Genomic DNA, 13,406 nt, shown 5'->3' with positions numbered 1-13,406 from the left:
GGCTGGTAGACGATATGGAGGCGATCCAGGTGTGGCCTGACCATAGGCCTGAGCTGCTCCAGGATGAGTCTCTCAAGGGTCTTCATGATATGTGACGTCAGTGCCACCGGTCGGTAGTCCGAGAAACCATTGGGCTGCGGCGTCTTTGGCACTGGAACGAGGCAGGGCGTCTTCCATGTCACAGGGACAAAACACGCGTGAAAAAGTTTCACACGTTTACGTGAACGTGTGTGTGTGAATGTGTGTGAGGGCGAGATGGAGTGATTCTACATTCTACCAAAGCTAAATTGAAATACAGTTAATCCAGCATTAAAGGCAATTAGCGGCAGCACGAAACATCACATTTTAAGCAGAAGCAATTTCTTCATAAAACTGTACTTAGACTAAAGGTTCAAGGAGGCAGAGCTGGCTAAAAATAATGTCAGTTTCAACACAAGCAGAAGAATTATTGTTGCTCCTCTGATATTAATTGAATGTAAAATCAGTAATCAATTTAAATTCAAATGATGTTTAAATAATCTTCCGTAAGCGAGTCTAAAAAAAAATGGCCTAACATGTTCTGGTCCCTGGGTCTTCAACAAGGAATCCTCAGTGTAACTGTAGGCCTTGCTACAACTGCTGCTCTCTTGTTTATTCATGGCACTATAAGCCCTCCAAACAGAATTATAGACCCAGTTTAATATGCAACAAAAGATGGATGAGGGACCCCCTACTCCATCTCTCTCTCAGCCAAGGGGTCCCTGACCTGAAAAACAGTGACGACCTCTGGTCTGGCCAAGTTTTAGTACTTCAGGTGAGTAATACTTCAGGTAGTCAAATAAAGAAAAATATTGTGAATGCTTATGTCATGTCATTTCTTAAAAGGGGGCACTATGTAGACTTGGAGAAGAAATTCAAAGTCATAATTTAAATATTTACAATATCAACGAGGTAAACTCAGAAATATTTTTTTTTCTTCCATAACTGAACATACATTCTGTTCTCAGAGGAAAATAAGGTCCTCAGAACACTGTTTGAAGCTAAAGCTGTTTATTTAGTTTGTTTTGGCAAAATCAGGATCTTTCTTTTCTGATTAAAATGTAGTAAGTAAACACATTTATGACCTGTTTAATGTGTTTAGAAGAAAATGGCTGATTTTGCTTTACACGGACTTTAAAAACGAGTTTATCCCTTTATCAGTAATCGCATGGTGCAGCTCATCCATTTATTCTATCACAGATCTTGATGTAAAACCTGTGATGAAATAGTATACATTTACTTAACAAATACATGGTTTGTAACATAATGTACCACTCCGCACTCTTGAGATATGAACAAATCTCCCACAGCCTGAAACGCCATGTTGCACTGTGGCCCTTTAACTTGAAAAGGTCGGGCACACGCACAGTTTATAGCTTACATACAGCTCAGTGAATTCAGGGCAGACGCTGAGGTCAAAGACAGGGGAAGAGGCAAAGCTTATTCTTGGTGATGTACTGTTAAATGTTGCAGAGCCTTGTTTGAACAAGAAGCAGCCAGAGATGCTCATAACCAGCATCCTCTTCAAACTACCCCCAGGTTTATTTCAGATGGAGAGGGATTTTACTGCAGCGGGACTGTCAAAACTTTCCAGCACTCGTTTTCCCAATTAATAAACCTAAATAGAAAAAAACATGTGAAAGCTATCCAGGTCTGACATTTGACCTGAGTTGGTTTTTGCACCTAAATATTTCAAGATAATGATGCACAACAATGGCAGACATGTTGTTCCAACATTTATTTCATGGCACTTGTCAAAAAAAGATAATTTAATTTAGTTTTATATCACAATGCATTAACTCTCTTGTTCAATTATGTATTTGAAGGTAAATAACTATAACATTAGTGTGTCAGTTCATCTCTATTGAGTCCTTCTCTAATATAACGCACCAGTTTCCCTGGTCGTGGTAGCTGCTCTGCACCTTGACTCCAGCCACCTGACCACACAACAGCTCCAGCTCCCCCTGCTGGAACACGTGGTAATAGCGGTGAAAAACAGGCACCGGGCTGCTTTCAGACTTTGGAGCAGAGGTGGTGTTATGAGCAGAGTCATCACTTGGACTGGGTTTAGAGTCTGGGCTGTGTGTGGCATCACTTGTTTCCTGAACTGATCCAGGAGTCATGTTGGAGTCAAAACCCGGGCAGGGATCAGGGTTACAGTCTGATCTGGTTGAAGAACTCGAACTATCAGCAGAGCAGGAGTTTCCTGAAGACTTTTTGGACTTCTCTTTCCTTTTCTCCTTCTTAACACCTTCTCCAGATTCCTCCTCCCCTTGTCTCTTCCCTTCTTTCAGGTGCCAGGGAACCAACAGGTCCTGGGTGTTGAAGGACGTACGGTTGGTATGAACACTAAGCTTGCCATCAGTCACTTTGCTAACATCTTGTATGTTGTCTACAGGCCTGTGGCTGTCTTCGGATGCTTTGTTAATGGGGCTGTGGTTCTCAGGATGCTCTTTGTTCTGCTCTTTGAGGTACTTGGACCTCTGCTTGTTGTACTCTTGTTCAAAAGCCCAAACGTAGATGAGAGCTCGACCTCCAGGCTTTAAAAGTCTCACCAGCTCCCTCACTGCTGCTAGCCGACGCTCCTACAACACACACAAAAACACAAATTATTTGTTCGACCATTTTTTCACCTTAAGTTAACATCATGAACACGGTAAATAACCAAGGTGCAAAACATTTGCCTAAACCTGTTTGCTTTGCTACTGAATGTCAATGGTTGTGATGGTCAGGAGAATCAGTCTAATAATACATGTTTTCATGGACTGAAATAATAAACTATACTATGATTGTGATGTTGGAAAACGGGACGTCCCTGCTTCAGAGCTGTACTTTAAAGCGACGGCCATTAAATATGCTGTGTGGCCTAGCTGCATCATCTATCCATTGTTTTCTTATAGTCTACTGCTCTAATGTACAATCTCTGTAAGATGAGCAGAACAGCATTCAGTGTGCAAGCGTGCGTTACGTGTGTTCTGCTTACCTGTGTGGAAAAGTGGTGTATGACAGCGATAGAGATACAGGCATCGCATGTGGCTGAACGCAGCGGAACACTGAGAGCATCAGATACAAAAGCCTGGAAACCCCTCTCTGCACAGATCTGGATCAGAGCGCTGCTACGGTCACAACCGACCTGAAAAGTGTCAAAACACACACACACGTTTTTTTGGGGGGTTTTTAATCAATAGTATTATACAAAATCAACCCCTCATTTTTCCTGTCACAATAAGATGATGAAAAAGGACAAAGAAAGAATGGGGAAACAATAAAAAAGGAATCAGGGTGGCAGGGTGATAAAGTACAGAGAGATAGGGAAAATGAAGGAAGTGATAGAAAAACAGAGGATTTATACAATGAGGATTAAAGTAGAGAGTAGGGAATAGGGGTGTGCCAAAATATCGATACTACGATATATCGCGATATTTCGTCTTGAGGTACGTTATCGATACACTGGTGCCAAATATCGATATTTAAAAATGTAAAAAAAAAAAAAAAAAAAAAAATATATATATATATATATATATATATATATATATATATATATATATATATATATATATATATATATATATATATATATATATATATATATATATATATATATATTTATATTTATATTTATTTTATTTATTTATTTATTTATTTATTTTGGCCCACCACCACCACCCCTCTTCGGGGGACAGCTTTATCTTTATTCAAACATAGGTATACAACCAAATAAAATTTAAAAAATGGTTTAAGTAGCTCTGAAACCCACACATATAGATATTTAATGATAGCTGTAGCCAGTGTGTGTGTTAAGAAGAGACACTGCGCAATTTACTCTTTGTTTACTTGCCTGTCATTCATGTGAAATTGATTGACAATGTTTTGTAATTCCTTTGAAATGGATGCAGTGCAGTCAATAAATTCTGAATTGCTTCAGTGACACAGATATCGTGATATTATCGTTATCGTGAGCAAAATATCGTGATAGTATCATATCGCGAGGTACCTGGTGATACCCAGCCCTAGTAGGGAAGATGGGAAAAATGTAAAAAGAAGAGCAGAAAGGAGGCAGGGGTTTGATGACAGTAGTAACAATTTTCAACACATTCTGTCTCAGGGAGCAGTTCAGTCAAGCCTCATCCTCCCAAAAGAGACGGGGTGATAATAGACACTGAGAAATACCACACACATGCACAACACTCAATCTGTTACCGACACGCAAACACACAAGCTTTTTCATTTCAATTAAAACTGGGAAGTTTAACAGTGTTAATCTGCGGTGAGAAGGGAAGGGAAGAGGTGGAGGGGGGAATACAGAGATGGAGTCAGAAAGTGCAGAGGGAGAGGAGTGAGACAAACTTATTTTGGAAAATACACAGCAGATTTAACTTCAAAAGTGGCTGTGTGACCGATGTGATCACGCTGTCCTCAGCAATGATTTATCACGGTTACGGTCTGAGTCAGGATAAGCTGCTTACATGCGCCTCTAAATCCCAAACATGAATATCTGTGTGCATACGTAAACAGAAAATTTAGGATATTGCCATGGAAACTGAGCTAATGCAAACAATGGCAACCGGCAGAAGATCAGAGAGAGAGCAACACACGCCTCAACACAAGGATATCATCCTTAAATGTATTACTGTAGTTTATTTAGCTCATTTTTAAATGTAAATTGAGGAAAACTAACTTGCTACTGACTGATTTACTTTATAGTGAACAATATAACTTTAACCACGTGACCAGTGAGACTCACACTCTGAGGTTAAGTAAACAGCAGCTTATTGCTCAAGGAACGTGTCAAGATGCTTCATCTTCTCTGGAACTTCAGGTCGTGAACAGAGAGGTTCGGCTCTTACACTGTAACACTGTAACTGGGTGCTGAGGACTTCAAACAGTCACCGTCTTCTCATTTTGCATATATGGCAACGTTGAGCAACAAGGCTGTGACCTTTACAGAGTCTTTTTGTTGTCTGTGTTGGTTAGATTTTCTTATGTGGATCCCAATGAATTCTATATCTTGCAATAGAGAATCTATTAAAGGTCCAGTGTGTGGGATTTAGGAGGATCTATTGGCAGAAACGGAATGATACTTATAGTTATGTTTTTCATTTGTGTATAATCCCCTTAAATCATCGTGTATTCATTAGAATGAGCCTTTTGTATCGACAGAGGGATTGGGTCCACCATGTTCCACCGCCGCATTTCTACAGTTGCCCCTAATGGACGATCGATGCAAAGCGCCAATAATGTTCAATACATGCAAACGGAAATATATTTTCTTGCTGCTGGTTCCGTTTACACCAGTACAATGCTCTGCTTCCTGTCTCTCCACACAGGCTGAGAGCTGACGGTCATCGACTGCAGGTAATATACTGAGACTAGGAATAAGTGCCACACAATCCCAAATCAAAAGACTCGAACTATCCCTTTAAAACACAGACATGGAAGCTGTGTCAGTCTTCTCCTCCTCTTTGGGAAAGAAAACAAACATATTTCCCAAAATGCTGAACTAATTCCAAAGCATATTTCAGTCTTTGCTGTGATTTGCAAGAAAGACCAGATGTATGGCCTTGCCCAAGAAATGTAGTTTATCTACAGTTAGTAGGCTCATCTCCATCCAACTGGTCTGTCAAAGGTCTCTGCCACCTGGTCCTTCTGAATCTATCACACCTTCTTACTTGTATCTGAGAAGACAGCAAAAGATTCACAGTTTGTCTAAGCTACCGCTGGTTTGCTGACTGTGTGGAAAAAGGGTGCAATTTTCCCTTTAATTTCCCTACAGGGATCAATAAAGATTCGCCGAATGACACACATGATGGTAATACTCACAGCAATCACCTCTGTGCTGACACCTAGGTATTTCCCATTTCCACAGCCCACATCAGCCAGCACGCTGCCGGGCGGGAGTGAGGACAAGAAGTGGCAAACCTGAGGCCAGGGGGAGTGTCGAGTGCTGCTGAAGTGGGAGGCGATGGCGTCGTACACCCGGTGAACGTACTCCTCCTCGAGTTGGGCAGCGTCGTCATGGCAACGAGGCAGCGAGGGGGGAGACGGCGGAGATGTTGAGGGAGCTCCCTGACTGTCGCAGGCAGAGGGGAAGGCTAGAGAGAGAGAGAGAGAGAGAGAGAGAGAGAGAGAGAGAGAGAGAGAGAGAGAGAGAGAGAGAGAGAGAGAGAGAGAGAGAGAGAGAGAGAGAGAGAGAGAGAGAGAGAGAGAGAGAGAGAGAGAGAGAGAGAGAGAGAGAGACTTACGTTCAGCCGAAGCACTGATGTTGTCAGAGATCAGTCAGATACTCGCAGTAATGTGACATCAGGTTAAGATCCTCACCACAGCGGCAGGGTTCATGTCTGATCTTGCGGAAAGTTAAAGACGTGCGGGTGCCCCTCTTGCTCAGAGTGAGGTTGCTGTGGGTCCTGACGTCTGGCGGTGTAAGAGCAGGGGATTGTGGGTCGCAGGCTGGCACCGTGTCAAACTTCCGAGGAGTAATCCTGAGAGGAGAAGCGAAACTAACTAATCTGTACAGTTATTGTACCGTCACTGGTTTTATCTTCATGTGTGAAGGGATTAAATTGTGAAGAAAAGTCCACAGACAGACACTATTGTACAAATTACAGCATGAAGCCCAGATAAAAGACAGTAAATCCTTTAGTTCTGTGCTCAACTACAATGGAACAGAGGAATAAATGAGCCGTCACTACTCTGTCTAGCCACCTACAGCTAATGTCAAGAGCTCACCCATGTGTCCAGAGGTATCTGCTCTCGCCCTTCATCACCAGGAGGCTCCGTCCAGGCAACACGACGGGTACAAGACGACCATCAGGGTGACGGAACTCCATCACCGTCTTAACACACATGCATTTAAATAAGAACATTTAGACCTTTCAGATGGACACAACAGGTAACCGAGTACGACTATTAATCTATAGATATTACTGATTAATAGTTGTTATTGCCTGTATATAGTTTCTACTTTCTTGTTGCATTTCGGTGGAGTAATTTATGTCCAGGTGCTTTTAATGAGGATCCAAAAATAAACATAAATATCAGACTAACATAAAAAATTTGGATCCTTCCAATCCAGTAAGGACGCTAAAACTCCATTCATAGACATCATTCATGCAGAATTACAGAATGACTGCACTGAATTAGTGATTAAACAGATGCTAGTTTCACTTCCTGTCTGGCAGCAAATGTTCTCTGAAGACCTGAATCATCATTAATAAAAAGAATATGAAGAAATATCATTTCGTTTTTTTTCTTTAGCTCAAAATTTCTGAGTAACATCACAAAGAACACACGCACACACACGCGCACGCACACGCACACACATTTCAGTTACAACCAGCTGAAGCATTTCAACCCCAGTGTTGGTGTTTGATCCTAATGTTTCCTTACAGCGCATAACGGCATGAGCTCTGCTGGGAAATTACATCTACACAATTTCAAACTGCATCTCTCCAACTTCTGACAGCGGTAAAATTGGATTTTGTGAAGTAGAGGCGTGTGTGTGTGTGTGTGTGTGTGTGTGTGTGTGTGTGTGTGTGTGTGTGTGAGTGAGAGAGATAGAGGAAGAGAGAAAGACAGATAAGTATTTGTGTACGGTTGTGAGAGTCATGCAGCAGCAGCAAATGATCAGATATTTGCCTGAAACCACAACTGAAAACTGACACACACACACACACACACACACACACACACACACACACATGTGCACGCGCACACACGCGTGCCACACACACATACACACACACACACGGAAACACACACATGAGACAGGCAGGACTGTGCTGTTCCCATCTGAGGACTATTAGCCAATCAATGAAACCGGTGGCATGTGACTAAATCGATGGTGATGCTGGCCGCTGCACAACGCTTTGCAACAGGACTATTCATCATGCTCTCTCTCTCTCTCTCTCTCTCTCTCTGCAAATACAAAGTTCACATCGGTTTTAATCGATGACAACTGGGTCAGTTTAGTTGGCCCTCACCTATTGATGACTCTGAAATCAATAAAATCAGGTGGTCGGCAGAAAATGAGACTTAATGATGCACCAAACCTTCATACTGTAATAAAGTTGAAGGCCACAGTGAGCAAGAGATTATGACAGTATGTATAAAGAAGAATGAGATGAAGCCACACGCAAGGTGACAAATGTTCTCAGCCAAATCACACTGACTCCAAACACAAGTGTCTGAAAACACTTATAAGAACACCTTTTAACTTTGTATCGTTGTTTCAGCTACAATATAAAAAAAAACTTTTTCCTCAGACCAACACTGTCTGCATTATCTGCAAAATGTACGCTAGACCTGAGTGTTTAAATGGCAAAATGGATTGACTTGGTACCTGCGCCCCCAGGCTCAGTGACATGATGGTGTCCTCGAAGGCAGAGTGAGTGTCCACGTGAGGAGGAATACCTGAAAGTATTATAAACATTCAAAAATTCAAATAGTTAGAGCAGAATCTGATGGACCCACTGAACGTTTTGTGAAATTCAATGATAGATTTGACTTTACATATCATTATTAAGAAATGTTTTTATCAAAATCCATTCAGCCTTTAAGCTTCTGCTGCCACCTTGTGGCAGGAGTCAATTAAAACCTAAACGCGTACAACTACATTTGGTTAGAAAATTCAACTGCGTAGTTTTAGTCAGTGTTTTAGTTTTAGTTAGTCCAGTGACTGGGTCTGAAAAACAAAGATGTGCTTTGAGCGTCAAAATCTTTTACTTGACTTCTTCTCTACATACAGAGTAGCTGCAGCCTCTGAGAACTAAAAGTATTTTATATTTATTTAACATCTGTATTTTTATCTTTTCGTGGTAGAGCTCTCTGTTAAGCTCCATCGTGACTGTTTGAGCACACAAGATTAAACTTAATATCATGTGGATTAGATATTGAGCCCCTTGTAGGTGAAATCACTGATATTTCTTTGATGACTTCATGGGTGTAAACACTTGAATTTTTCTCATTTTCTCCACATGTGGTTTGTCATGTTTGAACAGCATCGATGATAACCCGTGGAACTTATCTACATTTAATTATTGTAGTTTTTACAAGGCTGTATGTGATATCGTTTAGAGACGTGGCTGGAGGAACTCACCTTGTCCAGACTCATACTGGTTGACAGTCAGCTGGTCCGGCATGATGTTGATGTGTTTGTTCCTCACACACAGCTCCAGAGCAGGTAGACACTCCTGAGGGATACCTGGACACACATGCACACACATAAGCTGCTACTATTTTTCTAATGGTGTGACATTTGATGCAATGAGAAGCAGTCGTGTTGCACTCATCTTATCGCACGCTCTCAAATAACTGAGTTATAAGTGAAAATCCAAATACTGAGAAATCTTTTCTAAATTTCCCAGCAGAGCCCAGAAATTATTAATAGATAATAATTCTCTGACAATAAGCAGTGAAGTGATTTTCAGCAACTCCTACTCGCAGTTTATAAAAAGACACTGTTTAGAACAGCACAGCACTGCACACAGAGTCTGAATATTCAAGCACTGCAGTCAGCGAGTAAAATGTTATTGCAAGTGATGGGAATGACAGACAAATCGATGAAAATATGAGCCAGAGAAAACTGATTGTAAGAGCAAAAATAATGTTGAGCTGACCTGCAGGTAAAGGCTTGTCCTTATCCACGTTGTTGTTGTCGTAACGAAACTCAAAGCCGTAATGTTTGACTCGTCTGTGCTTCAGAGCTTTTTGGGCTAAAAGACATCAGGAGGAAGTTAGCGGATCCGGTTCAGTTATGATAATTAGTCATGATTCAAGACATAGGTCATCTTATGTGAGTGTGTGTTGTACAGTTATTATTCTTACAATTTTTCATCACAATTGCAAACACTTAATTAGAAAGAGTAAATGAACCCAGGTAATTGACTTCAGTACAATTTTTTGGCACCATTTCCACTCTATGCTACTGTATACACTTTTGTTCTACATGACTTTGAAAACTATATTTTCTGACTTAACTGTATTTATCTGACAGCACGTGTACTTTTAAGATACAGATTATTCATACGAACTATGAATTATAATAACCACTCGAGTATTTAATATGCATCATTCATTATAATCCAGTAGTAATGTATATTATTTTGAAACGGGCCATTTTGCAGTTAGATTTGGAATGCAGGACTTTTTGCTTGCATCATTTCTACACTGCTGTTACGCAGCCCCTCACCAGTGATATCATCGTTAGCAGAGGACCAATCAATGGCAGCAAGCAGCTGAGCCTCTTCCTCCGGAGACACAAAATCTTCCACAAGGACTAATCCCTCTGGCAAGGGAACAGACGCCTCCTCTTCACAGGTTACTGCACACACACATAAACAGAACATGCATACATTTACTTGTCCAACTTTTAAAATGTAAGGTAAACAACGGTTCACATGTTTATAGCGGTTCTTTGAGTAAATTATACTGGTGTCTGTCAGTGTTCAAAACCAAGTACCTGAGTCAACAAAACTGAGGTAGAGTGTGACACTGTTCCCTCCACATTGAAGCTTTTCTCCATTCAGGTGGACGTGGGCTTTCCGAGCACACTCTTCAGATCTGGAATGTCAATAACGACAGTGTGAGCTGTAAACCAGAATCTTACAGGGAGGTTTTAAAAGTTGAAAATTATGTATTCAGTGTTGTCCATGCAGAACCTGTACGTGACGAAGGCGTAGGGCTTGTGAGGGTGCATGATCAGCGTCTCCAGCTCTCCCATCTCTTTCAGGACTGCAGACAGCTCCTCCCGACTGACGCCATTCCCCAGGCCGCCATTAGCCACCACCAAGCTCTGCAGAGGAGACAGAGGCAGAATGGTTGATTTTATGCAGATTATTGAGGCTTTTCTGCAAGACCCTTTTAGTTGGATGACTACCTAAAAAAAAAACTAATAAAAAAAAAATGGTATTACAGTGATGGAAGAAGAACCTTTACTTAAATGTGCACTATGACATTTTTGGGAAGAAATTGGTCTTCACAGCTGGATTTTTGTATGCCTAAGCAATCTAAATAAACAAATTCCCTTCGTTTTCATGACTGAATAAACAAACTGACCTAAAGGACAACACAATTTCACACCATTCTACTTTGTTTATACACCCTGGCACCTTTCTAGCCTCAAACAGTGTTCTGGGGAACTTATTTTCCTCTGAGAACAGCTTTTTTACTCAGTCATGGAGAAAATGTATATTCCCAAGTTTGTCTTATTACTTAAATAATAATATAAATATTACAATTCTAAGAATTTCTTCTCCAAAACTACATAGTGATATAAACATATCAGGGCATTAATAGACTAGTAAATAAAAAGAAATGTCAACTTTATTTTCGACAGTTGAGAGAACACCTAAACATAAACCTCACAGTAACTAACTGGGCTGTTACTGATACACAACACTGACTCACTACAGTCCAATACACTGTACATGTACAAACTTCAGAGAAAGTTCCAGTTTCTTTTTCATTCTTCTGAGATTTCCATATACATTTCCATTCCTTTACTTTTTCATGAAATCCCAGTTATAAGACAGCAAATGACAAGTCTCCCACAAAGCCTGAACTACCCATTGTTATACTTTAACACGACTGAAAACAGCAGATGTGAGATAATCATAAAGCTACACAGAGTGCTAGCTACCAAGCTAATCACCGGGTGGTTATTATTTAATAACCTCACATTAAACTCACATGAGATAAAAAAATAAAAAATTATAATAATCATCCCTGAAATGTGCTCGTTAAACGCCATTAAACGCATTAAAAAAAACATTATTATAGTAAGTAGATTTTCTAGAAGAAGTTCTCTTTGCTAGCTCTCTTCTCTGACAGCTGCCACTTCCTGTTTACAAACGGCTAATTTCGGTTACCTTGGTAGGCTGCGATGTTGTGCTGATGCCTTCATGTTTCAGCAAAGTGTGGCTGGCTTTAATTTGTCTTTTGAGAACTTTCTTCTCCTCTTTACTCCGCCTGACGGCCCTCACGTTGTTTTCCACACTGGGATCCATGGTACGTCATTTTATTTGGTCCGGGTGCAACAACAAGCATGAAACACCGATAGTTCCTGAAGATTCGCCTCCCAATGATCAGCCACCGCAACCGGCCTACTTTGGGTTTTAGAGCCCTCTGATTAAACCCACTTTGTAGATTTTGTAGGTTTTTATATTTTTGTTTTGTTGTTGTAGTTGTTTTCAAAATTATAGTATCCAAATAGGCCAAAGTGAATTTTGTAGGCTACATAAAGTTGATTAGTGCAGCCTAAAAAAAACATCTATTGCACTTCTTTGTAGCATCTTTTCTTCTTTCTTTCCTTCTTTCTTTCTTTCTTTCTTTCTTTCCTTTACCAAAGCCGAAATGAATCCCGTCAAAGTGGTCAGCCAGAAACAAAAAACTGAAACAATAAAAACCTGCTAAATTAAATTGATAATTAAATGTACATTATCATTAACGAGAAATGAACAGCAGAGTTCACAGGATTTATGGATGATCCCAGATACAAATTCTGGATACAGTTTATCATTCATGAAAAAGATTAATGCTGTCAATGGCGGGCCCACTTTAAAATAAAAAAAATTATCAAATAAAAGAAATCCATCAATTTTGTACGTTGCATATGATCTTGAATAAATCCAATGTTTTAACATGACTTTAATAGCCTCTCTTTGTTCCAATCTAAGGACAGAGTGTGTGATGTCTCAAATAATATCAGCAGGGACATATTGTTCTGCTGTGGTAATATTGAACTAATGACAGGAATATTACTCTTGCTCCTCTGTGCAAGTGGTCCTCCTATTCCCTTTTCTGAACTACCCATCCCTCTTAGTATCAAAGCCCATTCTGCCGTCCAGTGTTTTGCCCTGTGGCTCCACTTTATAGGACCTAAACCCTGATGGTAAATCCATGCTGCATGCCTTCCTAATCTCCCAACAAAAGACAGACAAAAATGCTCCAGGGATCATCCTATAGGCCCTGCTAACTTGATACCAAGGGATAAAAATGTAAACATGTAAGGGGAGACTTTTTGCCATTCCACGTTTCATCCATTTCATCCATCCATCATCAGACTCCACTCAGATTTGAGGCAATTGAGGATAATCTTGCATTACCAGAATGAAAAAGTATTGTCACAACAGGCTTATTTCTTCTGCATCCTTGTTAACAAAACAAAGCACACACCAGGACAGATGGTGATCAGATACAAACATGTTGCTAGATTGTAATTTATGTACCGGCTTATTGTTTTGGTGCAGCGTCTGCCTCGGCCGCTGCTCAGATGCTGCGAATGAATTCCTCTAAAACCAGATTAATGACTCTGCAGCCCCTCTGGGTGGACATCTTTGTGTGTGTTTGTGCGTCAGTGTGTGCCAGCATGGGTTGTGTAATGAAGCCCTCAC

At 40.5% G+C, this 13,406-nt stretch overlaps 1 protein-coding gene across 2 annotated transcripts; it reads right to left on the bottom strand.

Moving 5' to 3' along the window:
* Nucleotides 1-1,741: 1,741 nt before the first annotated feature.
* Nucleotides 1,742-12,094, bottom strand: alkbh8 (alkB homolog 8, tRNA methyltransferase). Of its 2 annotated transcripts, none has more exons than XM_030408693.1 (12): nt 11,883-12,094; nt 10,674-10,807; nt 10,475-10,575; nt 10,205-10,336; nt 9,633-9,728; nt 9,113-9,217; nt 8,357-8,427; nt 6,745-6,851; nt 6,337-6,497; nt 5,848-6,110; nt 3,002-3,151; nt 1,742-2,603 (listed from the first exon to the last, which is right to left on the bottom strand). In XM_030408693.1, the coding sequence occupies exons 1-12, from the start codon at nt 12,018-12,020 to the stop codon at nt 1,869-1,871; spliced, it is 2,193 nt and encodes a 730-aa protein (XP_030264553.1). In that variant the 5' UTR covers nt 12,021-12,094; the 3' UTR covers nt 1,742-1,868. The 2 variants fall into 2 exon arrangements, with proteins under 2 accessions (XP_030264553.1, XP_030264545.1); XM_030408685.1 differs by having other exon boundaries at nt 5,839-6,110; nt 11,883-12,093.
* Nucleotides 12,095-13,406: the final 1,312 nt, after the last annotated feature.

The sequence above is a fragment of the Sparus aurata genome, chromosome 2 (assembly GCF_900880675.1).
Source record: "Sparus aurata chromosome 2, fSpaAur1.1, whole genome shotgun sequence".
Taxonomy (NCBI): Eukaryota; Metazoa; Chordata; class Actinopteri; order Spariformes; family Sparidae; genus Sparus; species Sparus aurata.
Note: the sequence above shows the minus strand (reverse complement) of the source record. Positions and strands in the feature narration are given on the sequence as shown.

What these genes read in the sequence shown, in the direction of transcription:
- alkbh8 (XM_030408685.1), bottom strand. Translation starts at nt 12,020, where the DNA reads ATGGATCCCAGTGTGGAAAACAACGTGAGGGCCGTCAGGCGGAGTAAA. An exon ending in TGCTAACGATGATATCACTG is followed by an intron (nt 9,729 to 10,204) that starts GTGAGGGGCTGC and finishes GATGTCTTTTAG; the next exon opens with CCCAAAAAGCTCTGAAGCAC. An exon ending in CCAGTATGAGTCTGGACAAG is followed by an intron (nt 8,428 to 9,112) that starts GTGAGTTCCTCC and finishes TAATACTTTCAG; the next exon opens with GTATTCCTCCTCACGTGGAC.